General features: G+C 51.6%; 3 protein-coding genes and 1 long non-coding RNA gene across 10 annotated transcripts in view; 3 read left to right on the top strand and 1 right to left on the bottom strand.

Moving 5' to 3' along the window:
* Positions 1-16,075, bottom strand: LOC120602224 (uncharacterized). Of its 4 annotated transcripts, none has more exons than XR_005652661.1 (3): positions 14,665-16,075; positions 3,319-3,593; positions 1-2,908 (listed from the first exon to the last, which is right to left on the bottom strand). It is a non-coding gene; the product is annotated as an uncharacterized LOC120602224 (long non-coding RNA). The 4 variants fall into 4 exon arrangements; XR_005652659.1 differs by lacking the exon at positions 14,665-16,075 and adding an exon at positions 13,733-13,862; XR_005652660.1 differs by lacking the exon at positions 14,665-16,075 and adding an exon at positions 6,075-6,141.
* HOXC4 (homeobox C4) overlaps positions 1-27,439 on the top strand; it is a 60,172-nt gene that overhangs the window by 8,234 nt on the left and 24,499 nt on the right. The window lies entirely within an intron of this gene.
* Positions 6,182-9,840, top strand: HOXC8 (homeobox C8). The gene is made up of 2 exons (XM_039862250.1): positions 6,182-6,766; positions 8,127-9,840. Exons 1-2 carry the CDS (start codon positions 6,331-6,333, stop codon positions 8,417-8,419), a joined length of 729 nt encoding a protein of 242 aa, XP_039718184.1. The 5' UTR covers positions 6,182-6,330; the 3' UTR covers positions 8,420-9,840.
* Positions 13,822-27,439, top strand: HOXC6 (homeobox C6). Of its 3 annotated transcripts, XM_039862249.1 has the most exons (3): positions 13,822-14,344; positions 25,225-25,570; positions 26,271-27,439. In XM_039862249.1, exons 2-3 carry the CDS (start codon positions 25,417-25,419, stop codon positions 26,576-26,578), a joined length of 462 nt encoding a protein of 153 aa, XP_039718183.1. In that variant the 5' UTR covers positions 13,822-14,344; positions 25,225-25,416; the 3' UTR covers positions 26,579-27,439. The 3 variants fall into 3 exon arrangements, with proteins under 3 accessions (XP_039718183.1, XP_039718181.1, XP_039718182.1); XM_039862247.1 differs by lacking the exon at positions 13,822-14,344 and having other exon boundaries at positions 23,313-25,570; positions 26,247-27,439; XM_039862248.1 differs by lacking the exon at positions 13,822-14,344 and having other exon boundaries at positions 25,059-25,570; positions 26,271-27,399.

Here is a 27,439-nt window from a genome sequence, read left to right as displayed (position 1 = left end):
TTTTTTCTCCTTTCTTCAGAGAAGCCAGTACTTGAATCGCTATATTTCTATTTTTTTTTTCCTGTGTCGTATTTGGTCCGGGCCATCTCTCCCCAGGCCTGGGGTGCTCTGCGTGCAGATTTTGTACAAAAAAGAGACACACACATACACAATAACGATTCTCAGCCCAGGGGCTGAGGGGCGAGGGCCGGGACAGTGTCGCAGGCTGGGTCCGGCGGCGCAGGCCGGCGCCTCAGGCGTGTACATAGCAGTGTTTTCTCTCATCCCCAGCGTCCGTCCTGTAACGTGCTTCTGTTTGTTATGGTAGAACAGCTCTGTGTTAATATATCGAAGTCACTTAAAAAACCAGAAACCCAACTGCATCCAGTTCTCGTTATTTCTCCTCCCTGTGGCTCCCAGGCTGCTGTCGTGGAGGAGGCAAGTGCTCAGATCCTTTGGGGGAGGCTGGAGCCAGGAAGGGGCTCCCTCGACCTCAGAAGGGCAAGTGCCTGTGGCTTCTCTCCAGGCAGGGTGGGATGGGGGCGAGGGATCCAGGGGTGGGGTAGAGGCTGCAGTGGCCTGGGTATAGCTTGTGCCTGCTCCGCTGGCTGCCTGTGAGTTTCTTGGTAGCTTAATAGAGTGCGAGGGGGTGGTGCACAGCATGAATGGTTTTCCCTGGCTGTAATTAATTGTAATAATTTATGAGTACATGAGATTGAAGGGAAGAGATAGGTGAAGATGAAAGTTGGGTGCTGGGTGAGGGCCCGAGCTGGATTCTTGCCTGGCTGCATCGGTGCTTCGAGGGATGGCTGAGTGGGGTAGGTAGGGTGGGTGTGCAGTGAGGAGGAGGAAGACTAGCAGGCCTCGGGGAGCAGAGCAGGCTCTGGGGACTGCGTTCAGAGTAAAAGGAGGAAGATGCATAGACAGAGACACCGAGGCAGAGAGAGAAAGTTGAAAAGGAAGAAAAGGAAAGAAGGAAGATGGCAAAGCCAATACAATCAGAATTAGATATAGTTTTTACTCCTCAACACATTCGCAGCTTCTCTCTCTCTCCGTCCCCTAGTTCTTCTTCTCAATCTCTGTCTCTTTGATGTTTAGTTTGAATGTTGGTCTGGGGGTAATGGGGTTATGCTGTGCAGCTGCAGATTTCTGGGGGATGGTGTGGCCAGGGCCCAAGGAAGCTGGTCACAGATTAGCCAGAAGGGGGGCGTTCTCTGGTGGTTGTGGGACCCCAGGCACAAGGGTGTAGGGATGTGTGTGTAACAGCCTGATGGGGCTGATCAGCTGCACTGCACCCCAGAGCACCTTCCCCAGAACCAGCAGTTTTCATCTGCTAATCAGAAGCAGACACAAGCTGCTGGGTATGCCTCTGCCCGGGCGCCCCCTTTCTCGGAAATCCCCCAATCTGGAAACTATTAAACTCAAGACTGCCTGAAATATAGCCCTTTAATATCTCAGGCTGCCCATTCTGGAGAGGGTGCAGGGTGTTGCTCTGAATACTTGGGGAATACCACCATTAAAAAAAATAATTGGGGACCCCAGGCCATGTGCAACTCCCCCCCTCCATCGTATCACCTTAAAGGATTGGTGAGGCACTTGTAGGAACCAGCCCCTCCTATACCCTTCTTCCACTAAACACTCCAATTTGGGGGTTGTAGAAAGGTGGGAAGGGGTGAATATTTTGTTTCGATAATATTTTGAGAGGGGCAATCAAAAGTTACAAACAACAGTGTGGTTTTCCTAGTTGCTAAAGCACCCTCTCATCTTTTCAGCTTAAGAGACCTCCTCCCCAGTTCCAGAAGCCGTTGTTTTCTTGGTCCTTTTGAAAGGTGCTTTGCCTACATGTAGTTTCTCTCTTTTCTCGCTGCCTTACTCCTCCTCTTGGCCGTTTTGCTGTTCTGCGACCCTGGCCTCAGTTCCACACCGGGTGGAAGACAAGGCACTCATCTTCCTCTGTTCTGACCGAAGGGACTCAGGCTTCTCTCCAAGCCCAGCTCAGCGGCCTTTCCGGACTTTTCCATCCAGCCCCTGCTCCAAGGCCCTGTCGCCTCCCCTGGTCCGTCAGCGCGGCCTGCTTCCTGCAGCCCGCCAGACCCGGCCTAAATACGGGCGGGAAGGAGGGCCTCAGGGCTCAAGGGTCCTGAGAGAAGCGTGGGATCCAGAGCAGGCCCACCCCGCCGGCCCACTGTTCAGTACCAGCTCAGGCTCCAGCCTGCAGGTCAGGATTGGATTCTATTTTTATTTATTATAACTCGTGAATTAAAACCAGAACAACACAACACACATCTGGGGAAAGAAACGAAAGCTGAGGGGAAAGAGGAGCTAGCAAACGCCCTCCTGCCCTAATCTTCCTCCCACCTCTCCTCAGCTCCTTTGTCAGAATCACAAAACCCTAAAGGTTGCTCCACTTGGGAAGGCAGCGGATAGGTACATTTCCGCAGCCCCGAAATGCCACTTTTATGGCGCTGTTTGTCTCCCTGCTCTGGATTCTGAATGGGGCCGAACAAAACAGCAGCGCGGAGCTGGCTAGACGTCTGGGCTTAATTGTTTTATGGTTTAAATAAGGTGGACACTCTTTCCTTTGAAATCGGATTATAGGAATGTTTTGTCTATGGCCCACGGAAAACAGGACCTCACTGGCTGGGAGGGAGAGGTGGAGAGAGCGCTCGTGAGAGAGGGATGGGCTACAAACCAGGGGACCAACAACCGGGAGAAGTCAGAGTCCCACCCCAAAGTCCTGCGGGCGGCGGCGGAATAGGCTGTTCGGAAGCAGCAGCAGGGTAAGAGGATCGAGGATTTTAGGGTGCGCGCCGTGGGCAGGTGGTCGCGGGAGCTTCGGGAAGTGCATCTGAATGTGCGGAGGTGTTCCCAGCCCAGAAATGCACCTGAATAGGGGGGAAGATCGCGGCAGTTCTCTCGTACAGTGTCTCTTAATGCCGGAAGAGAGGGCGACAAAAAGAGAAAATAGTGTGAAACCTTTGACAAGGTTTATTTCGAGAACTTACAAAACAAGAGAACAGAGGTCCCGGGAAAAATCTCTTCCAGGGACCCTCCTCCCCTCTTTCTCGTACCCATTTAGAAACTCCCTCCCACTTCCCATCTTAGGGCTAAGCCTGGGACTTGCTTGCTGTGTCTGTTGGCTTTTTTTCCCGGCTGGACTGCATTAGAGCAAGTGGACGCGAGGTGGCGCTGTTGCTCAATGTTAGAGGCTGCATTGGTGCCCCAGACCCGCCTGGCCGCACTGACATTTAAGGCCCAGCACTGAGGAGGAACGGCGAGAAGGCCCCGCGCCCCGGCCCAGCCTGGCCCCACTGGCTCTGAGCAAATCAATCCTCTCACCTGCGAGGTGTAAATAAATCGTGAGTGGTGGCGGGAGATGGGCCCTCGCGCTGGCAGCAGGCTCGGGAGGCTCAAGAGGGCGGGCGTCGAAAAGAATCGCTTTGCGGAGGTGATAAGCACGAAGCAGGCAGCGCGTAATTAACACAAAAAGGCAGAATGACCCGGACAAACGAACATAAATCCGTGGTACCTAAGAGGGCGGTGCAGGCCTTAGGGAGAGGGACAGAGACGCCGCGGCGAGGATGGCTGCTTGTGATTTCCTTATTTCCAGGCTCCTGGAGAGAAACCAACCAGATATGTGTAAAAGAAAAAAAAAATCAAATGAAAGAAAGATAGGCAAGGGACCCCTAAAAGGAAAAACCAAGTCCAGCCAGGAATTTCGTACTGGTGGGCTCTCTGAGCCGAAGGTGGTGGCGACACACTCAGGACAGTCGCATTCCAAGACACAAAGGCCAGGAAGAATAGCTGTGTGGCAGGGTTTTCGCTGGACCATAAACTGTCGAGATATCCCCCCACCCTCTAAAGATAAGGCGTAGGCCCCAGAGCGGATCTAGCCTGCGGAGCCTCCTTTTTCCAGGGAAAGTATTTATGACAGTCCCCAGTGATCCAGATGCTGGGAGCCCAGAGTCCATCTCCTTTAGCTCAGTACTTGAAGAGCAGGCTGAAGCATGTTCTCTGGTAGTGGTGGAGACCCCTGTCTTGTCCCGCATTATCCTGAACCCTAAGGGGACCTGTATCCCTGGCAGAGCCCTCTTCTGCACCTCCCCTCTCCCCCGTCCCGCTCCAGGGCCCATGTTCTGGGTTTTGCAGAGTCTGAGCAATTTCTAACTCTGATGGGGGCGGGTTTCTCCAAATTCAGGAGACTGAAGAAACATCTCTTGCTGGGGCACCAGTGAATCTCCTTTGAGAATTTAGCTGAGGGTGGCCTTTTCCCCAGCAATAATTTAGATAACAGAGGGATGGAGTGGGGGGGCTCATTCTATTGGCACCATCCTCCCATGCCATTCCTTCCTCCAGCCCTAGAGCTGGGCTCTGGATAGGGGAGAAAAAGATCTGGTTTTCTAACTGCCTCCTTCCTTGTCCAACCCTGAAACCCCAGGATGTGGAAGGAAAATTGTTACCAATTTTTTTTTTTCATGATGCAAAGAGCTAAAGATGCATGTGTGTTTGTCAGGTATTATTTTCCTTGTGCCTGGGTGTGCACATGTGAGCATAGTATCTGTGAGCTGACAGGGGTGTTTCCAGGCATGCATGGTAGTTTAGTGAGCATGCATTTGATGTTTTTCAGAGTGGAAGGCTAACACATACAGTATGTGTGTATCCTGACTGTGCCTCAGTGTTGCCCTGCATAGGGGGGAGACTGGAAAAATCATTTATTCCTCTTTTTAATTCATATGCACACAGCACACATATCCACAGCTCTCTCACTTTCTCTCTTTTCTCTCTGTCTGTGTTCGGCCCACATAACTGTACACACATATGGCCAGAGAAAGGTTGATGGAGTAAGGTTTTGGTTTTTTTTTAATCTGTTAGAATTAATTTGAATTTACCTAGTCTTGGAGATGGGTAGAACCCCCCCAGAGAAAGTGTGGGTAAATATTCAAACAGTGTCTGTTGACAGTTCCCATCCACATCCTGGCCTGGGCAGCCTGCCTGGGGAAGTGGGGGCACAGTAAAGCCAGGGGGGCCCTCCAGGGCTAGCTGGCATTTCCTATGGGGTTAGGGTGTGTGGAGACAGTAAGAACCGTGCTCCAGTCTCCTCCAACCCAGATATAAGTATTCTCCTAAGAAGAAACATCTTGAATCAGCCTAGCCAGAAGCCAGGGACCCACCAGCTGCTCTCTCCTTCTCTGTCTCCACAAGCAGCTCTGCTCTCAGAGTCTCCAGCCAAGCTCCTGGCCATTGCCTGGGCTTTGTGCCTCAGGCACGAACTGGTGTCTGAAGGGGCAGTGTAGACTGGGTGTATGCAATGCCACCCACCTCTGGCCCTCTTCACTGCCCACAGCAGGCAGGCAAGAGGGCTTTAAGGACCTAAGGAAGACAGGGCAGCTTTTCACCCTGGGAAGGGCAACAGGCATGGAGACTGCTGATGCCTGAAGTATTTGGGGATATGATGTGCTTGTTCCTCCTCAAAGTCCTCAGACTTAAGGATTCCCTGGGATCCCATCTTTTGGGTCAGGGGACCTCCTCTCCCTTGCTGGCATTCAACCCCCTTGGGGGGTCTTATACCTGTTGAGGTAACCTGAGTTGACCTGCTGGCCCAGGTATCTCTCTGAGAGGAAGGAAAAGAGAAGTAGGGGAGAGGCACCTTCAGATCTGAATGCGCACCTTGGAGAAACTGGACCCAGCCATTAGCTGGGGCTGGCTCACCGCCCCCCCACGCATGCATATGCCACGCATGACTCCTCCCCTTCCTTCCCTCCTTCCTCCAGTCCCCCCGGCCCTGAACCCCTCGGCCCCACCGTCTCTCTCTCTCACCTTCTCTCTCTCTCTCTCTCTCTCTCTCTCTCCTCTCTCCTCTTCTCTCCTCTCCCTCTCTCCCTCTCTCTCTCTGTCTCTCTCTCTCTCCACTCTCTCTCTACTCTCTCTCCTCTCTTTCTCTCCTCTCTCTCTCTTTTGATATTCTTCGTGATAGTGGTTCAATTGAACATGAATCATGTGTGGCCGCCGCCACCATAGAGGGGAGTCTGAGGGGAATTCATACTGAACGGCTGTTAAAGGAAAGAGCTAAGTGAGGGAGCGCGAGCTCTACCTACCGACAGTGAAGAGAGCCGCCGCCGCCGCCGCCGCCGCGCCCGCTGTCGCCGCCGCCGCCCGCCCGCCCGCCCAACCCGGGAGCTGCGTGAGCCGGCCGGCCGGCACCCGGCGCCCCCCCACCCGCCCAGCCCGGCCCAGCCCCGGGGAGCCAGCCGGCCGGGGGTTCGCTCCCGGGGGGAGGGGAGTTTCGGGGGTACCGGGCGGGGGGAGTCGCGAGCCAGAGGGGAGGGGGCGGCGGGTTTTCATGTGCCCAGCATGAGCTCCTACTTCGTCAACCCCCTGTTCTCCAAATACAAAGGCGGCGAGTCCCTGGAACCGGCCTATTACGACTGCCGGTTCCCCCAGAGCGTGGGCAGGAGCCATGCGCTGGTGTATGGGCCGGGCGGCTCGGCGCCCGGCTTCCAGCATGCCTCGCACCACGTCCAAGACTTCTTCCACCACGGCACCTCGGGCATCTCCAACTCGGGCTACCAGCAGAACCCGTGCTCGCTGAGCTGCCACGGAGACGCCTCCAAATTCTATGGCTACGAGGCGCTCCCTAGACAGTCCCTTTATGGGGCTCAGCAAGAGGCGAGCGTGGTGCAATATCCCGACTGTAAATCCTCCGCCAACACTAACAGTAGCGAAGGACAAGGCCACTTAAATCAAAACTCGTCTCCCAGCCTCATGTTTCCATGGATGAGACCCCACGGTGAGAAGTCTTTTCTCTTTCCCCCTTGGTCTCCCGCGCTCCGGGGTCTTCCCCCCCTCCCTTGCCTCCTTTTTGTCTGCCCTGGCTTTCTCTCCTGGCTTTGGGGTCTCCCCAGCCCCACCTCCATGCCTGAGTGGGTTCCTTGAGATTGGGAGGTTCAGCTGGGGGTGGGGCGGGGGCTCGCCTTGGATATTTTGGGGACTGGGGTGAAGGTGGGGGGAAAGGTGGTGTCTGGGTGCAGAGGGTTAAAAATCGTTTTCTCCACCTCTGTCTGTCTGTCTCTCTGTCTCTCTCTGTTGCCATCTCTAAAGTCAAAGTTGTGGAGGTGGCTGGCAAGGGGGCTGAAGACCCTGAGCTTATCAGCCTTTGGAGCAAACCAGTGTCTCCACAGGCACAGAGCCTCAATCCAGGACAGTGGCCAGGCTGTCTTGGGGTGAAGGGAGACCCTGTTTCCCTTCCCTAGCTAGGTCAGAGGGTGGTGAGACCCCAAGAACAGGTACTCTGGCTCTCTGGGGGCACCCAGTGCCTCGTCTCAGAGAACTCGTCTTAAGGCTACTACCCCAACTTTGCTGTACCTTCCTCAGTTGGAGAGAAGAGAGGGAGTCAGAGAGGAGGAAAAAAGAGTGCTGGAAAAGAGGCCATGCAGATTAGAGGGCTTTGAGGTCCTAGGGACCCCAGCCAAGCTGTCCCCAATCAAAGGCTTGTGGGGTCTCCTGGAGACCCTCAGAGTGGCTCAGGTCATGAGCCCCTCAAAGGGTGGCCCCTCGTGGCCCAATTTCGAAGTAAAAGGGGAAGCGAGAAGCGACAAGTTCCAGCGGGGATGGCCCGTGATTTATTTGCTGGTCTCCAGTTAGCAATCAGGCCAAGCAGTGATACATTCCAGGAGATCAATTATTTTTCTTCCTGGCAAAGCATTAGGCAGAGAGATTCGAGGAGGGGCAGTGAGCAAAGCCCCTCTTCTTTAACCCTGAGATCTTTTCCTGTCTTTTGGAAACAGACTGTCTTCAGCCCTGCTCACCAAATGCCACTCTGCACTTGTAAACAAAGCTGCAAGGGTCAGTTTCCTGGGACTGCAGGCCCCGGGGGGGGGACTCTGCAGTGCTCCCCTGGCCTCTGCCATCCCCTGGTTTTCAGACAGACCCCAGTCCCTGCCCCCACCCCCACCCCACCTCCCAAGGTGAAGCCAAAGCAAAACAAGCTCACAAACTTTCCTGCCCTTGCCTGCTTTCTGCTCTCGCCTTTTCTGCAGAAGGGAGGAGAACTGGGGAGATTTGAGGGGGGACTTTAGGGGAAGAAGAGTGGCAGAGGAAAGCTGAGCCCCCACCCAAACATAACGAGACTGGGGTTCTGTTCTGTCTAGCTCCGGGGCGGCGCAGTGGAAGGCAAACTTACAGCCGGTATCAGACCTTGGAACTAGAAAAGGAGTTTCTCTTTAATCCTTATTTGACACGAAAGCGCCGAATTGAAGTCTCTCACGCCCTGGGACTGACTGAGAGACAAGTGAAGATCTGGTTCCAGAACCGAAGGATGAAGTGGAAAAAGGAGAACAACAAGGATAAACTGCCTGGAGCCCGAGATGAGGAGAAGGTGGAGGAAGAAGGAAACGAGGAAGAGGAGAAAGAAGAGGAGGAAAAGGAAGAAAACAAGGACTAAGCAAAAAAGAGAGATTCCCCCCACCCCTTTAGCAACTCCCTTGAAGTTTCGTTTTATGGTAGCGGATAAATTGAGAAGTTTACGACTGTCATTTGCTTTTATAGAGAATAGAATGACACTCACAACTCTAACTACCTGTCAGATACTTGCAGCTCTGGTTTTATTACCTTTGGACTTCCCCCGATCTTTATTTGTTCGGGGGCTAGAGGGGGGAGACCGAGACACAGCGAAAAGTTCGGAGTCTCTGTCTCAGTCGTTGCCCTGACACACACACTTATCCCTACCCCCACCCTTCGGAGTTCTGCCTGGATTTTAAGGTCTGAGACCTGGCCTCTTTGCCCCCTCTCTCTGCCCCTTCTTGTCACATTCCCACCTCCCTGCTTCTCTGGTATTTATTTTAGAGGGAAGCCCCTCAAAATGTGGAAAAAGACTCATGGTTTTGTTTTTATGCTATGATTAGTATTAGATTTACTTCTTTTCAAAGGATAGGAAAGAAAAAGTGAAGGAAGGAAGGAAGGAAAGAAAGAAGGAAGGAAGGGAGGAAGGAAGGGAGAGAAAGGGGAATTGTTTAAAGAAATAAAAAAATGATAGCAAGAAATATCTCCTCTCCCTCTCTGGGGCTCCCTGCTTAGAAAGACCCCTTGACTTTTCTCTAGGAACCTGATGGAAATCTGAAGATGTGGGTCTCTGCCGCAACCCACCTTCCAGGGGGTAAATAGGAGCCTGCAATCACCTCTGAAGTCCTACCTAGTCATCCCATGGTCACTTGGGCCCATGCCTTCTTCCCCTTCGCTGTCTGATTTCTGTTGTTGGGCCCAGCTTTCTCTGAGCTGCATTAGTGTTAGCGCTCAGAAATCACCATAATCATTAAAATAATAATATTAATAATAAAATTTTAACATACTACCTAAAGGGAACCTGCAATAATCTTGAAAAATAAAAAAGAGAAATTTTAAAAAATCCTAATATGGGAGAAAAAAAGAGAAAAATTTTAAAATTAAAAAAAAAAAAGAAAGAAACCTCCAGCGTATTTTATCACTACCTATAGAAAGGAATCCTGCTTTGAGTATTCGTAATGCGGTTTTGTTGTCGTTTGTTGCTGCTTATTTCACTAAGAAAAACCCAACAACTGAGACTGCCTAGCTCGCCGGTCCTGTGCGCTTTTATTGTGCTTCTAACCCCAGTAGAGTAGAACTAAATTGCACTGAATGTATAGTTAACTCTGTCTTGAATTCTGTTTATGCAATGTGCTCGAAAGAAAAAAAAAACGTTAAAATATATCTATAATGATAATTTTGGTCATTTGTCTTTATGTCCAGCTATGAATGTAGATTTTGTGTCCCGGCAGCCCTGTTTCTGGTCCAAGTACTTTGTATTGTATACGTGAGTCATAATAAAAAAAAAAAAGGAGAAAAAATAAATGAAGCTGGAATGACTTGTTTTTTCTCCAGTGCCACCCCCCCTTAACATTCTCTACCCTCTCTCTACCTCCCTTATCCTTCTCTCCCAACACTCTGGAAAAGGTCTCCTCTACTGATCTTACTTTGAGGTGGGGAAAACTCAGTGTGGAGTTGAAAGATCAGGCTGGGCTGGGAGGGCAGGTGAAAGAGGGAGGTGAGGAGGAAGAGGAAGAAGAGCAGTATGCTCTTTGGAGAAACTTGGCTCCAAGTAAAGTGAGTTTCTGGATGCCAGGATCCCAGTGGGGAGAAAGTATCTCCCCACATATCCACCATCGTCCTCCCCAGCCCTGAGCTGGGCCCAGACAAAGAATCTGCCCCCATACTCCTCCCACAGCTAGGCCTTTTTCTTCCAGGGGTTGAGGCTGAGGATAAGGCAATGGGATTCTTTCTGATCTCCCCATGGCCCTCAGGGCCAATCTTGGGTACCCAGCACCCAGCACTAGAACAGTGAACTAGGTGGGAAGAATATGAGGCTCAAGACAGCCTGGAAGACTTGGGTGGACAATGCCTAAGGGGTTGGTGGCGGTGAAGAAGCTTAAGCCTGGGAAAAGGAGAGAAGGAGAAAGTGAGTGAGCTGGTACCCCATAAAGACTGGGTCCACATTCTGAAATTCAAATTCAGCCAGCACAGAGCCATCACTGTCACTCAGCCCACCAGCATCTACTCCTCTGTCTGGCTATTTTAAGCCTGCAGCTTTACCTTGGCAATTGGGCAACCTGCCCTGCCCACATAGTGGGGGCCATTGGCCTGGGAGGGGGAACGGGCCTGCTGAGTGGACAGTCCCCTCACCCCAGCCACAGCAGGGTAAGGAGAGTCCTCATTGGACTCCTTATTCCCCAAAATAAAGGGTCAAAGGCTAAGGGACTCAGGGGGCAAAGGGGTCTCTCACTCCTCCCTGGAGGGTTTTAGATGGAGAAATCTGTTTATGCCAGTAAAATTCTGGTCAAATAATACCAAATTCCAGAGATGCAAGTCATCTGACTCAGAAAGGAGTAGGGGAAAGGGGAGGGGATGGGATCTTCTGGTCTTAAAAACCAGATCCCCAAAGACTGAAATATTTTTGAGGCCAGATCTCTCTCTCTCTCTCTCTCTCTCTCTCTCTCTCTCTCTCTCTCTCTCCCCGCCCCCAATCATTTCCCAGACTTAGGCCCCAGGCCGACACTCTCCGCCGCCCCCCCCCAATCTGGGTCCCTGGCTCCGACGCAAAGTGGTTCTGAAAACAGGATTGGGTCAGGCATCGTGGATAGGGGACTGCTGTAGCCCAAGAGGCTGCAGATGGGAAGCACAGGCTGGGGGCAGCTGAGAACAGCTTTGAGCAGCTCTGGAGAAAATCTTTCGGAATCTGGGGTCCCTATCGAGGGCCGAAGTGCCAGCCAGGTAACCCCGTTTGCTGCGGGAGATACAGGCTACCCGGCTGTGAGGCCCGAAAAGAGAGCATTTTGCTCGGACCTCAGGCCTTCCCAGAGGCGGCCCCTCCGAGGGCTGGCAGAGGGGCCGTTTCATTTTTAAAATGTGTAATTGTGATTTCTATTAATAAAAATCGCTGGCCTAGTAGCCGAGTGGGTTAAAACCTTCACTAAGTGGTTCCAAAGACCCTCGCCGAATTTTTCCCACACCAAATGTCCCATTCATCCCTGGCCCTGCTCTGCTCAGCGATGCCCGTGGCCCCAAGCCCGCCGGCGTCGGAGGGCGGGGTGCGTCTGGCGCCGGGCATCGCTTGAGATACGAAGCATCGGATGGGCCAGACCGAGAGAGCTCCAGCCACCCCCTCATGCAGTACCCGCTCTTTCACCCCTTCTGCCCACCGCCTCCGTTTTCTCGTTTGGAGAGAAAAGGAGGTAAAATCCGTTTTATGGGGGAATTTAATTACGAGCAGGATGCGCTGTCTTTAGAAACGCGTCCTCCCAAATGTTCCTGCCGTCCCATTACTGGAATGGGGACCATTTTGCTGCAGCAGATAGGACTCTCTCCCATTCTTTACTTTTTATTAGCCAATCAAAGTGGCTTCCGAAAGCTATTTGTGATTTGTGAAAAATAGTATCTTTCAAAATGCTGAGTTGAAGCATCTCCCTCATTTCGCCTTGAATTTATTATTCCAATCTCAACTGTAGAGACGGGATAATGTAGCTATTAAATTAGGGGGCAAATTCGTTTCTTTAGATATATATTTTTTAATTCTCGGCATTTTCTCTCTCCTCACTTCATTGCAGAAGCCAGGGGAGGTGCGGGCCTGCAGGGGATCTGGAGGCTGAAGGAGGTTGTGAGTGTCCTAAGGGGCTTCTTGGTGGACCCTAAGATGGGAGAGTGGATTGGCCTCCCCAGCCTCATCTTCTCCAAATGCAATACCCCAGTGGCTGGGAGCCGGCTGGAGAACGTTACCCTGCCCCAATTAGGGCGAACTCAGGACAGGTTGTGCCACAGACTAGAAGTAAAATTTCCGGTGAGCTGCCTGCAGCGCTGTCCCATTCTCCCTGCGGCCCATTGTGAAAAGCTGGGCCAGCGCTTCCTTGTCGTAATTTTTAACTACCTGTTATAAAATTTATGAGTGGGTTTGTAAAAGAACCGAGGTCCCCCATCCGGCTGAGGGAACTGCTGCGCTTACTATGGAGGAAGTTTGAGGAGGGGATGAGGGACCCTTGTTGGTTGGGGTGGGGCACCCAGCTGTGGAAGTCACCATGCCAGCTCCCAGCCAAACCTAAGGGAGAGCTTTGGCTCTTCAAATCTCCAGCTAATGGGAAGAGTGGCTGGGCTGTGACTGGTTGGCAAATCGTCTCTTTGGGAGAATTTATTCTGGGCTTCCCCACACTGGACACATCACCAAAATTCGGCGTCTGAAGAAGGGTGGGGGTTAGTTACCTCAGGTGCTCAGAATTTAGCTTGGAAGGTGCAATTTAGAGAGGGATAAGGTCTTTTTTTTTCATGGCCTCAAAGGTGTGTCCCAGCTGCCTGGACACCAGAATTTTTCTGAAAAAGGCAGGTGTGGGCCACCTGACAAGAAAGAAAAGGCTTCAAACTGCCTTGTACCCAAAGGAAAAAGAAGTGAGAACCAAGATCTTGGGCCTTACTTTTATTTTTAATCCTAAAAAGATTAGGAGTCAGCTTCCATCTGAACCTTGGAATTGAGGAGACCCGACACTAGGGATGGTCTGGGGGGAAGGGATGTAATTTTCTCTGAAAAAGGAACCTGAGAATGAGGGGTGCTTTGGGAGTTCTGTAGGCTGTCCCCAATTCTCACCCCTCCTGCTGCCTCCGCATGACTGCCCAGGGCCAGCCTAAACCTTTTCCGCTCTGTAGACCACGGCCAGGTCAGGCTTGGTTATGAGGCTTCCAGCGGCTTGCCCCTCCCGTTCCTGTCTGGGGTGGAGTGGGGGGCTGCCGGCGGAACACCCCATTGGGAAGAATGTTGTTCTTTTCCCAGAGAAATAAAAAAAAAGGTAGGCGTAAGGAGCGCATCTCTTCTTGGTCCCTTCACCCCGTCAGCCTTCACTGTCCCAATGCCAGAAACCTTTGCAAAGATTCAGTCCCCCAGAACCAACCTTAATACCCCATTTATTAAGAAAATATTTTAAATTCGGCATGGCAAAGGAAGGCAGCCTACTCAGTACCAGAATCCTTCCTTCTCTCCTCTCGCGTCCCCTTTTGCCCTTTCTGCGCTAGCCTGGTGCAGCCGGGCCCATGGGGAGTGGGCGGTGGGTGGGGGTGCGGTGGGGGTCGGGGGATGCTCCCTCTCCGAGAGAATTGGGTAAACATGGCGACCGCGGCGCCCATTTGCACACGCTACACAAATGCATCGCATTCCCGGTTGTTTGCAGAAAATTTACAGCTGAGTAATAAAAGTTTACGATCGACTCACAAGTTGGATTGGCCACAAGAAGTCATGTGGATTCCATCCATGAACGTGAACTTTTTATTGTGGTTTGTCCGTTCGGAGCGCTCCGCAGAACAGTCCTCTCTGTAAGAGCCTAACCATTGCCAGGGAAACCTGCGCTGGGCGCTCCCTTCATTACTAGTATTTTTTAAAATTAATCTGATTAATAATTATTTTCTCTCCCCATTTAATTTTTTTTCCTCCCAGGTGGAGTTCCTGGAAGCTGGGGGCACCTGGGAAGGGGGAGGGGAGAGGCAGGAGTTGAGGGCAACTCTCTCTCCCTTCCCAACCCTCTAGCCCCCCAAGGGGCAGGAGGAATGCGGGAGCAGTTGAGATTTGGAGCTGCAGATGCCTCCCCCTTCCCTCTCCCAGATTCTGCCTCCTGCCCGCTTCTTGCAACTCTCTTTAATTTTATTTGGCTTTTTGATTACTGGGACTATTCTTTTTTTATTTTTAAATTTACATAAAGTATATACGTGTGTATGGAGCTGAGACAGGCTCCGCAGCGGCACAGAATGAGGGAAGACGAGAAAGAGAGAGAGTGGGAGAGAGAGAGGCAGAGAGAGAGAGGGAGAGGGAGAGTGACAGCAGCACCCGGTAAGTGTTTCCTTATTGGTTCAAATATGTAACTAATGGTCCGTAGCTGGGTGGCGGTTTCAAGATAAGGACAGCAGCGGCTGGTCTTGGTTAGAGAGGAGAGGGGGATGGAGAAAGGGTGGGCGCGTGGGCAATTATAGGGAGGAAAAGTGGAGGGGGGGAGAAATTGGGTTAAACTAGAATATGGTAGTGGGGAAGTGTGTTGTTCTGATGTTACTGCGCGCCGAAGCTGAGGGTCGAGGGGGCAAGAGGACTGCGCCTGTGGGGATCAGGCCAGAGTCTAATGCGCGGACCATGCCTGATGCCCACCTTGTCCTTACCTGTTATACAGATTTGCGGCCTCTTGGCTAATGGAAGCGTGATAGAAGGAGCCCGGAAGCTCAAACTCCAGGGCAGGAGAGAGAACCTGTACATTGCCCCCTGAGCAAAGTCGGCTCCCCAACCCCCAAACAAACTTTCCAGCGCCCCCTTCCCTGCTCCGCAGCCCCCTCCCTCCCTGAGAGCGCGACCGATAGAGCTCACACATGCGCAGTGCAGGCCGGGCCGCGGAGCAGGAAGAGAGCGCGGCTCCGAGGGCGGCGGGGCCTGTTAATTGGCAATTAGTGGGGAGGCTGGTGGCTGGTGCGCGTCAGCGGAGGGGAAAGCATCTGCCCACCCCCTACTCCCGCCCCCACTAGAGCGGGTGGAAAGATGGGAGGTGCCCTGCACTGCGTGGATGGGTGGGGGTGGGGGACGCGGTACTCAAAAGCCATCTTGTTCTCGGAGAAAAGGGGCCAATCTGCCTTCTCTCTCCCGGAGGGGCGTCCCCTACCCCCAAGTGCGGCCACCCCACCCCACCCAGGGTACCCACTGAGCTGCTTCACCCACCTCGGCCTGGCTGCTCTGGGCTAAGACCTGCCCTGCCTGGGGCGGAGGTGGAATTGGGGAAGACCTCCCGCACCAGGCTGGGTGGGGACAGGCCCAGGCCTCGCTGGCGGGGCCTCCTGGGTGAGTGGAGGCAGTGAGTACTCAAGGCGCGGCTGGCTCAGGGGGTAGGGATGTCAGAACTGGGCGGCAGGGAGGGTCCTGGGCGCTCGGGATCTTCCTAATAATTGGTGCTAATGGCGTGTTGTATAGTTTTAACCCGACACATATGGTTTCATAACACAGTGGCTTAATTTCTTCCAAATGTATGTGGCCCTGAATGTGTTGCAGTTTGATATATGACCGCGCCCTGCTCCCTGGCTTGGGTCCGAGGCGGCCCCTATATGTGTGAGCTGCTTATAAAGGACGACGCACACGCAAACGTTTACACACCCAGGCAGACACACCCCAGAGCTGGGGGAGGGGGGCGCATATTCCTGGAGAGGGGCGAGAGTTTGGGAGCTAGAGTCTCCTTCCGTCCGAGCCAGGATCACCCCTCCCCACCGCCCCCCGCATCCTCTCCCAGAAGCGCGACAGGGCTTCTCCACCAAGCCCTAGTGGGGGAGGGGATCGCTCCTCGATTTCCTGTATAAACCCTGACCCGTAGCCTGAGGGTGGGGGGAAAGAACCTGTTTTTATTAATTCTTAAAAATATAGTTCGATTGCATTCAAATCAAGCCGCTTGGGCTCGAGTTGACGGTGAATCTTCACTCCCCTCCCCCCACAATCCCCTTCCCTTTCTCTCTTGCCCCCCCAAAATTCCCCTTTCGCAGCCGACATAAAGGCCTCTGAGGTATTCTCCTGGGGGAAGAAATGGCATTTCTCCCCCCTTCCCCCCCTCCCCCCACCATAGGACTTGTGTGTCGGTAGAGGCGTCTGCCGAGGGGCTAATTTCGCGTTCCCTGTTTACGATCGAGAAAAGCGCTTGGCTCTCCCCAAATGGGCCCAGCCCGCCGCCTCCTCAGGCTGCCGCGCGCTCTCCCGCCGCTCCAGCGTGGCCCAGGGACTGCCGGGCCGGGAGCCAGGCCGCGGCCACCGAGACCTCGAGTCTGTGGGACCTGGAAAGGGCAAGGGTTGGACAGTGGGCCAGTGGAGGGAACCCGGAGGCCTGAAAATGGGAGCCTTTCTCCTGGAGTAATGTGGGAACCGCCGACCGGTGAGGCCTCTATTTCTCTTTCGCCTGTGTTTTGTCTGACCCCCGCCGTTTGCCCTCCTCCCCGCAGGTGGCCGCACTGTCTGGGGTGGCACAAATCTCCTTTGCCCTCAGGGAAACAGTTTCTGGAGAAGGCCACTCAGGCCAGTGGGGATTCACCTGGGATATTAAAGGGCCCCCTCCCTTCGGAGGGGTGGGCCTGGGCAAGGCTGAGCTATTTCTCTTGGCATACAGAGATCTAACCCAGTGCGTTGTTGGCGGGATTTCAGGGTGTTAGGGTTCGCGGCTGACGGGTTAACAACACCATCCTGACACATACTTATATAATATTTTTATCAATTGATTTTCTGTCTCTTCCTGGCTAGGATCCTGCAGACCCCCACGCCCTTCACCCCTAGACTCATGAGACAGAAGGATGCAGAGAAAGTATAGCAGCAGTGACTGGCCCTTTTTTTCCAGTTTCGTAATATGTCCAGGGTATAAACCTGGTCCCCTAAGCCAGCCCCCTACTTCCCTCCTTACTTTCGATTTTCTTTCCCTTCTTTTTCTCCCTCTCTGGCACTCAACCAGAAGCACAAGGGGGGCCACCAGTGGCGACCCTCAGCCTCCTTGCAGGTCAAATTCCCTGTAGACACGGTTCTTAGTGCAGAGGAGCACTGCTGTGATTATCTAATAATAGCCAAGGCTGCTGAGAATAGAATCTGGCTCAAGGACTCTGCACACCCAGGGCTAAGGTTGGGCAGAGGCACTGAATCTGTGGGTCAGTGCCTGGCAACACGCCCTGGAACCCGATGCTCCCAGCATTCCCCTCTGAGCCCACTCTTTGGGCACCTTGGGCCTGCCCCTTACAGGCTTTGTCAGCCCTGCCATGGGCTGTATTTCATGCGCCAGTTCCTAGCAAAGGAGAAATGGGCAGAGCAAACCCTTTCTCTCCCTTGTCTGATAGTTGTGATCCACAGGAAGAATGCAACCTTGTTTTCAGAATGCGGCTTTGTTAGGTTTGCTGTTGTGTTCCAAAACCAGGCTGGGTAGCTTTATACACTTATTATATACAGGCTCGAATGTACAGACTCAGATTTTTGCATGAATATATATAGACTCGAATTTCCATGGTTAATCATGTATTACCATGCCTTTATTTGCTCAAACACTGTTTTATGTGCATGTGAAATTTCGTTAACCCTCACTATATGCGCATGGGCTCAAGGGGGTACTGGGTGCACCAAGAAGTCCCTCTGTGCACGCTCTGCTGGAAATGTCTCCGTGCTGAAATCGGAGTATGCGGGTTCCAGTAACCAGTGGATGTTACAAAGGCTTTTCTACCTTATTGCCTTTGCTATCCAAGCATCTGGGCTGGGGAAATACTGATCCCTTCTGCTTTCTCTCCACACCTTCCCCCAAACTTCCCCAGCTCAGAGACTGTTTTACCAGGGGAAGCCCAGTTGTGTTGAAAGTGAGTTCTGTGGGAAACTCGTGGGTAAGGTAGGGCTGCCAGCAGTCGGCTGGGCCCTGGTGCTTGAAGACTTGCTGGGACAGTGAAGGGGATTGAAGTGGTTAATAAGGTGGCCTCTGAGCAGTGGTCTGGAATGGCTGCCCCTAGGGTACATGGAGAGGCCAGTTGAGAAGGTGCCAGAATAGGTAGGGGTGCGGTGAACATCTGTCTCTCGGCCCTGCTCACCTTATCAGTTTACTGGGCCCAAGATTTGCCTACGTCTTCTGTGGGGCAGATTAGAGGCTAAGTTCACCAAATACCCAGATGATGAGACTTTGTTTGAATTCTGTCTGCTACCTGAGTTGGGGAGAAGGCTGACCGGTTAGTGCCAGAAGAGAAACTGGGTCTAGCTTCCTGTGGGCCTGGAGTGCTGAGTGTGAGCCATGGCTGGAAATTAACCAGCCTCCTTTCCTAGCCTTTCTTCCTTCTGGGGCCATGGAAAGACAGAGTAGGGTTGGGGGAATATAAATGATAAATAGTGAGAAAACCCATAAAAGAAAGTAAGGACAGGAGAGACGCTGGCGGGGTTTTCCTCCACTCCCTAGGTGATCAGGTCCAGACATGCTGCGGGTGCGGAGTCTTGTAGCTTTCTTCCACCTTATCTCCGCTGGCACCAAGAGCGGCCTCGCGCACTCTGGGATGCTGGGGTGACATTACCCCCAAATCATGTCCCTCCTTTGGCCCACGGCCTCTGTCATGGTGCTGCAGCCGCCCTGTTTATTGTGTCTGTGAGGAGTTGTTTACTTGTTTTGTCTGCTGCCACCCTGTGTCAGAAACCCGCCAAACCAGCAAACTCACCCAGGAGAACAAAGTGCAGCGTTATCCGAACTCCCTCCCCTTTCCGGCACCCGCTCCCGCCATTACCTCCTCCCTCACTCTCCCTTTCTGAGAGGAGGAAGCAGAAATTGTCCTAAAATCAGCAGCTGTTTATAGGGTTGGGGGAATTATGGGGACATCATAAACCTCTGGTGTCCTGGTGGTGGAGGGACTTCAAGTCCTCCCTTTGCCTCAGCTTTTCTTCCTTACCCCCTGGCAACTGCTTGTTTTAAGGGGCCACAGTCACTGAAAAAGTCGAGCCCCCCTCATTCCACTCCCCCATGCCCTCACTCCTTTCTGCAGGAGTTTTCCCTGAGACACAGGTTGTTAGGTTTTAAATCAGAGTAATGTTGGCGGATTCATAAAGCCAGATAAAGCATGTCGTTCTTTCCTCACCCTCCCTTCTCAGCCCCCCAAAATAGCAGTGAATTTAAGCAAATCCTACAAAATTAAATTGCCCCTTCGCTAAAGATCCTATAAATCTCCAATCCCACCAGGTGTAGAGTCGGAGAGGCCGCTGTTCGCCTCTAATTTTGCTCCTGGCTATCAAATCTAAAAGAGTATCATCGAAGTAAGTAATATTCTCGTTTCTGAAATTAATTTCCCCCTCCCCATCTCTCTCCCTCTTTTTGCCAGTGCAGATTAAATAGTTCTTTCAGATCTGCAAACAATAAAGGATAAAATTATTTATAGGGAAATGAGGACTATGTTTCATTGTTGGCTTATTGTTCCAGAACATAATAACATTTTATTTTCAAGTGGGAGAACTTAGACCAGTGAAAGAAGAAGGGGAAAAGGAAAAACAAATAAAGGGAGGCAGGGCACCCACACACAAAACTCCTGCTGTATATAACTTTTATGACATTTACAATTTCCTCATGACAACTCACGGTGACGTCATAAATGCCACGTTCTTGAATTTTACAATTCTCGTAAACCTCCAAAATGGGTATAAGCAGTGCTTGCTCAGTGTGGAGGGGTATTAGAGAAGCCAGGGGGATCCTTTAGCCTCATTCTGGGGGCCAAAAATATTCAGAATAGTCTTGCTTTTCATTTTTCCTCTTGGACAAAGCAGGACCACTTTGCTTTGCCTCCCTGAAATGTCACTGGAGTCTGAGTCCCATTCCCAATGGGATTGAGATACTGTGTTCGAAGGCTCTCTGCGTGCCCCCTCTTCAGCTGATAATCAGCTGCTTGGGATAGAAGTGGAAGGCTTGGGGGCAGGGCCCCAAAACCCAGAAATAATTCCTTCTAGAGGGAACCAACTGGGGCTCAGGGCTGAGTGTAATGGGACAGAGACGCTTGGGACTTGTTTTACTTTTAAAACCTTCAGCCAGAGAAGTGAATTGAGAAGTCAAACAAATGCTGATGTGGGAGTTGGTGTCTGCTGATGGTAGCAGCAGTAAGTGGAGTGGTAATAAAGAAAGGTTAGGCAGAAATCTGGAAAGAGAGGAGGAGGAAGGGAAATACGATGTGAGTTAGCAAACCCCTCTGTGTACCTTTCTTCTCTGTTTAATGGCAAATAAAACAAAAGCAGCTTGGGCAGACTCTAAACCTCTTAGCTCAAAAGAGGAGTCACCAGCCCAGGCCTCTGAGGTGTTTGGGGCAGTTCTCAGATGCTTGACATGCCCCATCTGGCCTCTTCCTCCTTCCCTCCTCCCTGCGGACCCCCAGCTTCTTCAGCTGGCCAGCCTGGGCCCTGTCCCCAGAATATCAGCACCCCCAAGTGGAATCCATTTCCGGGTTGGGTGTGTCAGATTTCCTTTTTTCCCAAGTGTCTCCATGCCTGAACTTTGAAAGGGGGAGTATTCTTTTAAGGAATGCAATGTGTATATGGGGAGGTACGTGCTCAGACAACTTCCCTCACCATATCTGTGAGAAACTAGGGGCTCCTAGGGTGAACTATTCTTTGGTGTCCCCAAACAGACCCAGTTCCCCGTGTTCAGGTTCTCTGGCAGACTGATAGACTCTTTGCAATCCTTTTGCTCCGGATTCTGTGGAGATCAAAGGAGCTCATGCACAAAAACACTAGGCGTTTGGAGTAGGATTTATTCATTTAATTTTTAAATAAAAAATCTAATCATAAGCCAGTCGGGCCAACTGAGCAGTCGCTCTAGAACAGCAAAGCCTTAACCAAACAGTGCGATTGTGAGGTGAGCTGAACAATTATTGAAACTCGACTTTCTCTGCAAGAGGGATTTCAGCCCTCGCCCTGTGGCACAAAAGGGGTCGGTGGGGCAACCACTCCTCTCCCGCTCTGGGAATCGAGAATTGGGAGGGTAGGTCAGGCAGCTGCAGTGGCTTCCAGGCAGCCAACTGCCCAGGCCGAGCCCTGAGTCCTGCAGCTCCAATGTCTCCGTCCCTGAGCAGCCTCCGGAGGCGCCGAGCTGTAGTTGGTGGCGCCGGCAGCCAGGAATGGAGTTTGTGTATCTGTGTGTGAGGCTAGGTGGATCACAGACATCCACGTAGAGTTGGAAGATCTGGGGAAAGAAAGAAGACTGGCAGAACGCAAACTAATCAGGACCTCTGGAAAAGACTGCTCTCAAATAAAAATTCCAGATCTCATCCCTCTCACTTCAGATACCCTTCCCCAAGAAACTAATCTATTTTCTAGAGCAGAATGGAAAGCAAAGGCAAGTAAGGTGAGACCTGCCCATGAACCCCTTTCAGGCTGGAGTCCAGTCCCACCCACGTTCTCCCCATTTCAGATGTACACAGGCCCTAGTCCCTGGCCTGGAGCAGTATAAGTCTGGAGAAGGAGCGCTTGACTCACCCTGGGAGACACTCTCAAGTGCCCAGTCTCCAATGCAACCCTTAGCCTTGGGTGACTCCAGGCCAGTGAATGTACCCCACTTAGGCCCATGGGGAGCCTGCAGTAAGTTCCTCTCCTGTAATTAGCGCTCATGAAAAGCATGTGATTTGGATTGGGGGGGGTGGTCTGGAGCAGCGAGCAGAAACTTTCCCCCTTTATTCCTGTTCTGTGTTTTTTGAATTCTGTTTTTGAACCCACTAATTATAGCTCCCAAAGCGAAAATCTGCTCTCGCCGACAAACCTCCTCGGAATGCCTAATTCCGGAGGCCGAAGGGGCAGAGCAACTCGGAGACCTGCGGGCCTGATGGGGGGTTTTCTCTGATTCTCTAGGCTTATTATATGGAAACAAAGAATAAGTTCCCCCCACCACCACCACCTTCCCAGAATTTGTGCATATTTACAGAGCTCAACTGCAGTTTTAATAAAACATCTGTTCTTGCTTCTGTTGATGAGTTTCCATAATTGTTTTCAGACAAATTTAACAAGAAAATATAAATATATTTAGAAAAATCCAAGTCCCAACTTTTTCCCCATAGACAGTCGTTCTTTCACTAAATAAAATAAAATAAATATGAAATGAGAAAAGGAAAATTTAATCCAATGGAGGGAAGATCGGGCTCATCTGACCTGCTCTCCCCCCTTGGAGCGAATCCTTCCAGCAAATTTCAGCTGCATAATTAAAGATCTTACTGAAAGAAGAAGGCTTCTTTCCCCGGGAACGGAAGGTGATAGGACAGAGTGTGTTGGAAATTCATTTTGGGGGAAATTATTTGTGTTTCTGCTTCCCCTTCTCTCCCCCTTCCAGCATTTCTGCCTTTTTCCCCCAGCAGCTGGTTTCTGTTCATTATAAATCCGGGAGACCTTTCAGTCTCTGCCTTCTGTTTAGGGACGTAATAAAACACTTAACTTTCCGGGGCTGAGACTTACATTCTGCTCCTCAGGTCGCCTGCCCCCACGCCCACCACCTTAGGGCCCCAGTGGAGACTCTCCCCAACTTTGGGGCCCTTTTCCCCTCCAGACTTGGTTTAGGAGGGGCTCAAGGAGATCCAGGAATCTGCTAGGAAGCTGCAGCACGTGCATCCCCAGAAGTCCCTTCTTCCAAGATCCTTCCTTCTCCCACCCACCATAAAAGAGATTTAAAAATACATAGAAGATCTACGCATTGAAAGCGAAACCTCATTAAGACACCCTATCTTCCATCATTCAATTTGTTGTACATTGCAACAATTTAATATCTTGAAGGAAATATCACTGACATGATTTATCCCTCTAGCAATCTCCCTCTGATATGGAGGCGGGGAGTTACTCTTTCTTCGGCCTATTCTACGTGTTACACACTACCTTTAGGGAAGAATTGAGGCTGGGAACTCTGCGAACGGCTACTTGTGTCAAGGGGTGCACTGACTTGTTCCTTAGCTCAGCCCCCTGGGTCTCCCCACTCCTAGTTTTCTCTCCCTCTCCCTCTTGCCCTCCAGGGGGCCTGGAGCCCCAGCCAGCTGGTGGAAACCTCTGTCCAGGCATGCCATGAATTCGAGGACAGCTGGATTCTAGAGTAGAAAGCAATTCATGCTGGTGTCTGTTTGTGTATCTGCCATGTCACCCCAAAATGAGACAACTCATCTCGAAATTTCTTTCTTAATTTAAGAACACTCCTCTACCTTTTCACCTTCATCACCTGGGGGAGAAGAAAGTATGGTCCAAGAGGGGTAACCTTTGTAATTATAGGGGTCTTTCCCCTACCTTTCTAAATACCAACAAAATTCCCTCTTTTCTGAAGGATTGGGACTGTTTTTTAAAAGCCAACGCAAATTGTCTAGCAGGCAGACTCTTCAGTTCCTAACGAGGTTCATGTATTAACTAACATGTGTTCTCCACCAGCTCCTACACACTGTCTGCTTTTGGGTTCGAAACTTTATTTTTCGCCCCTAGCGACACTCCAGGGAAACCTTAATGTTACAGAAGATGAATAAACGAGTTTTTTCCCAGCGTAGTCCCGTTTATGGCTTTATTGCTACCCATTGATTACTCCGCTTTGTTACACAGAAGGAAAAGATCATAAAATCCGGCGACATCCGGGTCCTTGTTATAGCCAATCCTCTCCCCCTCCCCCCAAAAATGATAGGGGGAGGAATATGAGCTTCGCTTGCCCCACCACCCCTTCTTTGTCAACTCAAAGCATTTTCAGCCTGTGCCACAATATCAAATTAACTTTGGATTAATCAGGAGAAAAATCCCATCTGCACACTTTCCGCTGCTTCAGTTCTTCCACTGCGGCTTCCACAGAAGCCTCGGACTCAACTACCTTTTCCTAACCTTCTCTCCCTTTTTCTGAGCCACAGGGTGGAAAGAAATGGGGGTAGGCGCTGCTAAGAGGCTGGGCCCTACCAGGTGTGACTGGCCCTTGGGTGAGAGCTCCCTAAGAATGCTTTGCTGGAATCTCCAAGCCCCAAAGCTCAGGTCCAGGGGCGCCTCCCTTGTCAGGGCAGAGGGCGGGGAGGGGGCAGGGAGTTTCTGACCTGTACAAGGGCTTGAGCCTGCAAGACGCTAACAGTCTATCAGAACTCCACCAGCCTTCTCTTCCTGGCTGGATCTTGTGTGAATTACCCCACTGTCCCTAGCTGGCTCCAAATCATAAATTCTCACCAACATAAACAGGAGTTGATGTGTCTAGAAAGACTCCCAGAGTTCTTTCTTCTTCCTTCCTCCTTTCCTTCCTTCCTTCCTTCCTTTTTCTCTCTTACCTTTTACTTTTTTCTCTCCCCTTTCTTTTGTATTTTTATACATTATCCCTTTTTGGGAAAAATGCTGTAAGAGTTTCTGCCAAAAATGAGGTCCTGAGAAGAAGGCAGAGAGGGGCTAGCAGGGGGGATAAAAAGGCAGATGCCTGGCCCCTTTGCCCTGCTCAGCTCTGCCACTTTACCTTGAAGTCTCACCCTTACCCCTTGAGACCTGTGTGCTCCCCACATTCCCCCTACACCTAAGACTCTCAGCCACACTCTCCTTCCTCTGAGTACCATGTTTTATGCAATTTATTTCTACTTTGTAGTTTTTTAAAAAAATTACTGGGAAAAAATATACTGGTTTGGCAAGGAGGACCCACTTCACTGAGTGTCAAACCAGGATTTCCTGTAGGATTTCTGGGGATCCCCCCTGAGCTGGGAAGGAGCTTCTCTCATGGAGAAACCAGGATGTAATTTTAGAAGGGGGCAGATATAAAAGGTGAAATCAGATCGAAAATACAGGGATTTCTCTAGCCCTGGCTCTGGCCACTGCACAGCAAAGTTAGCTGGAGCTGAGAGATTTCCTGGGAAAGCAGCTCTCCTTTCCTGGGCCCCAAGGCCCTGCTCACGGACATTCACCCTTCCTTCACCTCGAAATCAGTTCCCTTATGTATATATATTTTAAAGAAATCCAAGTCTTACTTTCAAAGCACACACTTAGTCTCAACTAGGGAATCAACAGAAGCAGAAGCGATTTTTTTCCCCCTTCTTGACATCTGGCTTGCGATTGGCTGGAAGGGGGTCAGCTGACTTTGTCATTTTGTCTGTCCTGGATTGGAGCCGTCCCTATAACCATCTAGTTCCGAGTACAAACTGGAGACAGAAATAAATATTAAAGAAATCATAGCCCGACCAGGTAAAGGCAAAGGGATGAATTCCTACTTCACTAACCCTTCCTTATCCTGCCACCTCGCCGGGGGCCAGGACGTCCTCCCCAACGTCGCCCTCAATTCCACCGCCTATGATCCAGTGAGGCATTTCTCGACCTATGGAGCGGCTGTTGCCCAGAACCGGATCTACTCGACTCCCTTTTATTCGCCACAGGAGAATGTCGTGTTCAGTTCCAGCCGGGGGCCGTATGACTATGGATCTAATTCCTTTTACCAGGAGAAAGACATGCTCTCAAACTGCAGACAAAACACCTTAGGACATAACACACAGACCTCAATCGCTCAGGATTTTAGTTCTGAGCAGGGCAGGACTGCGCCCCAGGACCAGAAAGCCAGTATCCAGATTTACCCCTGGATGCAGCGAATGAATTCGCACAGTGGTGAGTTTTACAGCTCCAAGATATAAATTAAATAAACTGAACTGGCTTTATGACCGGCTTCCCTAGAAGAACGGGCGGAGAGAGTTTTTTATGGCCCCATAAAAACAATCACGCTCGTCTCCTCGCCGACGCCGAGACAGGGCCCCCTCTTCTGCCCCCTCTGCTAGCCTCCCGCTTGCTCACAGGAGCCTGGCCCCCTCGGCCCCTGACGGATTGGAAGGCTCCAAGGCGAGCTGAGGGGGCAGGAACAGGGCAGGGGATGAGGGGAGGGGGTAGAGGATGGGGGAACCCCAAAAGTCAGGTTGAGAGAAAAAGGAAAGGACGGAGCAGAGAAGTGGGGCTGGGAGCTAGAGGTGCCAGGAGGTGGGGGCAGTCATTGAAATGGGGCCCTCATCCCCCAGTGTTTGAGATTTTAAAATCAGCTTTTTAGACTTACAGCTTTCTGCCTGGATTGCCCCCCCCTCCCACACACACACTCTTTGGGCCGCACACTTACCAACCTATGGTGGAAACTGAATGAAGTTGGGATCCTGGTTATACCCCCAGTGGGGGTGGGGCCGGGCACAGGGGAGAAGGCTGGAACCCAAGGGGGCCCTGACCTGCTTGCCAACTTGGGAGGGTCAGGACTTCGCTAGGCTAAATCGTCTGCGGAGGAAGCCTTGCTGATTGTTTTTAGTGTGTTTTGTGCCCGGATCTCTAGGGGTCGGCTATGGAGCGGACCGGAGGCGCGGTCGGCAGATCTACTCGCGGTACCAGACCCTGGAACTGGAGAAGGAATTTCACTTCAACCGCTACCTAACACGGCGCCGGCGCATCGAGATCGCCAATGCGCTCTGCTTGACCGAGCGACAGATCAAAATCTGGTTCCAGAATCGCCGGATGAAGTGGAAAAAGGAATCTAATCTCACGTCCACGCTCTCAGGGGGCGGTGGAGGGGCCGCGGCCGACAGCCTGGGCGGAAAAGAGGAAAAGCGGGAAGAGACAGAAGAGGAGAAGCAGAAAGAGTGACCAGGACTGTCCCTGCCACCCATCTCTCTCCTCCTTCGCTCCCCCACCTCCCTCCTAATCACACACTCTGTATTTATCACTGGCACAATTGATGTGTTTTGATTCCCTAAGACAAAATTAGGGAGTCAGATATGGACCTGAAAGTCAACTCTGGATCCCCTCCCTCACCGCACAAACTCTTTCACCATGCGCCTCCTCCTTGATCCCTCGCTAGCTCGTTCTCGGCTTATCTGCAAGCCCTTTCCCCCGCCCAGGCCTTGGGGTCTCCGTCCCTAAACCTCGCTTTAGACTCCACAGATCTCCCTACAAATGAGGACTTGGCCTCCCACCCCCTTGGTGCTCCCCGCTTCCGTCCCCGCGCAAAGAGCCGGCTCCCGGGCCCCGGGCCTCCGCTCCGGGGCCTCAGGGCCCGGCCTCGCTGCAGGGGAGGGCGGGAGGCCCAAGGAGGATGCGTGGTGGCCCCACAGCAACCCCCAGGGCCTCCCCGCAGTCCCTGCCCGACCCCTCTGCCCCAGCAAATGCCCAGCCCAGGCGGATTGTATTTAAAGAATCCTGGGGGTCATTATGGCATATTACAAACTGTGACCGTTTCTGTGTGAATATTTTTAGCTGTATTTGTGATTTCTGTATTTATATTTATGTTTAGCACTGTCCGTGTTCCAATCCCATCTTAAAAAGGGGGAAAAAAAGAGAGAGAAAATTACAAAAAGGAAGAAAAAAAGTGAATGACATTTGTTTAGCCAGTAGGAGAAAAAAAATAAATTAAAAAAAAAATCCCCTCGTGTTACCCTCTTGTATAAATCCAACCTCTGGATCCGTTCTCGAATATTTAATAAAACTGATATTATTTTTAAAAGTTTA

Source organism: Pteropus medius, unplaced genomic scaffold, assembly GCF_902729225.1.
Source record: "Pteropus medius unplaced genomic scaffold, Ma_sr-lr_union100, whole genome shotgun sequence".
Classification (NCBI taxonomy): Eukaryota; Metazoa; Chordata; class Mammalia; order Chiroptera; family Pteropodidae; genus Pteropus; species Pteropus medius.
This window is presented reverse-complemented; position numbering and strand designations above follow the sequence as displayed.

What these genes read in the sequence shown, in the direction of transcription:
- HOXC8 (XM_039862250.1), top strand. Translation starts at nt 6,331, where the DNA reads ATGAGCTCCTACTTCGTCAACCCCCTGTTCTCCAAATACAAAGGCGGC. An exon ending in TCCATGGATGAGACCCCACG is followed by an intron (nt 6,767 to 8,126) that starts GTGAGAAGTCTT and finishes TGTTCTGTCTAG; the next exon opens with CTCCGGGGCGGCGCAGTGGA.
- HOXC6 (XM_039862247.1), top strand. Translation starts at nt 25,171, where the DNA reads ATGAATTCCTACTTCACTAACCCTTCCTTATCCTGCCACCTCGCCGGG. An exon ending in GCGAATGAATTCGCACAGTG is followed by an intron (nt 25,571 to 26,246) that starts GTGAGTTTTACA and finishes GATTGTTTTTAG; the next exon opens with TGTGTTTTGTGCCCGGATCT.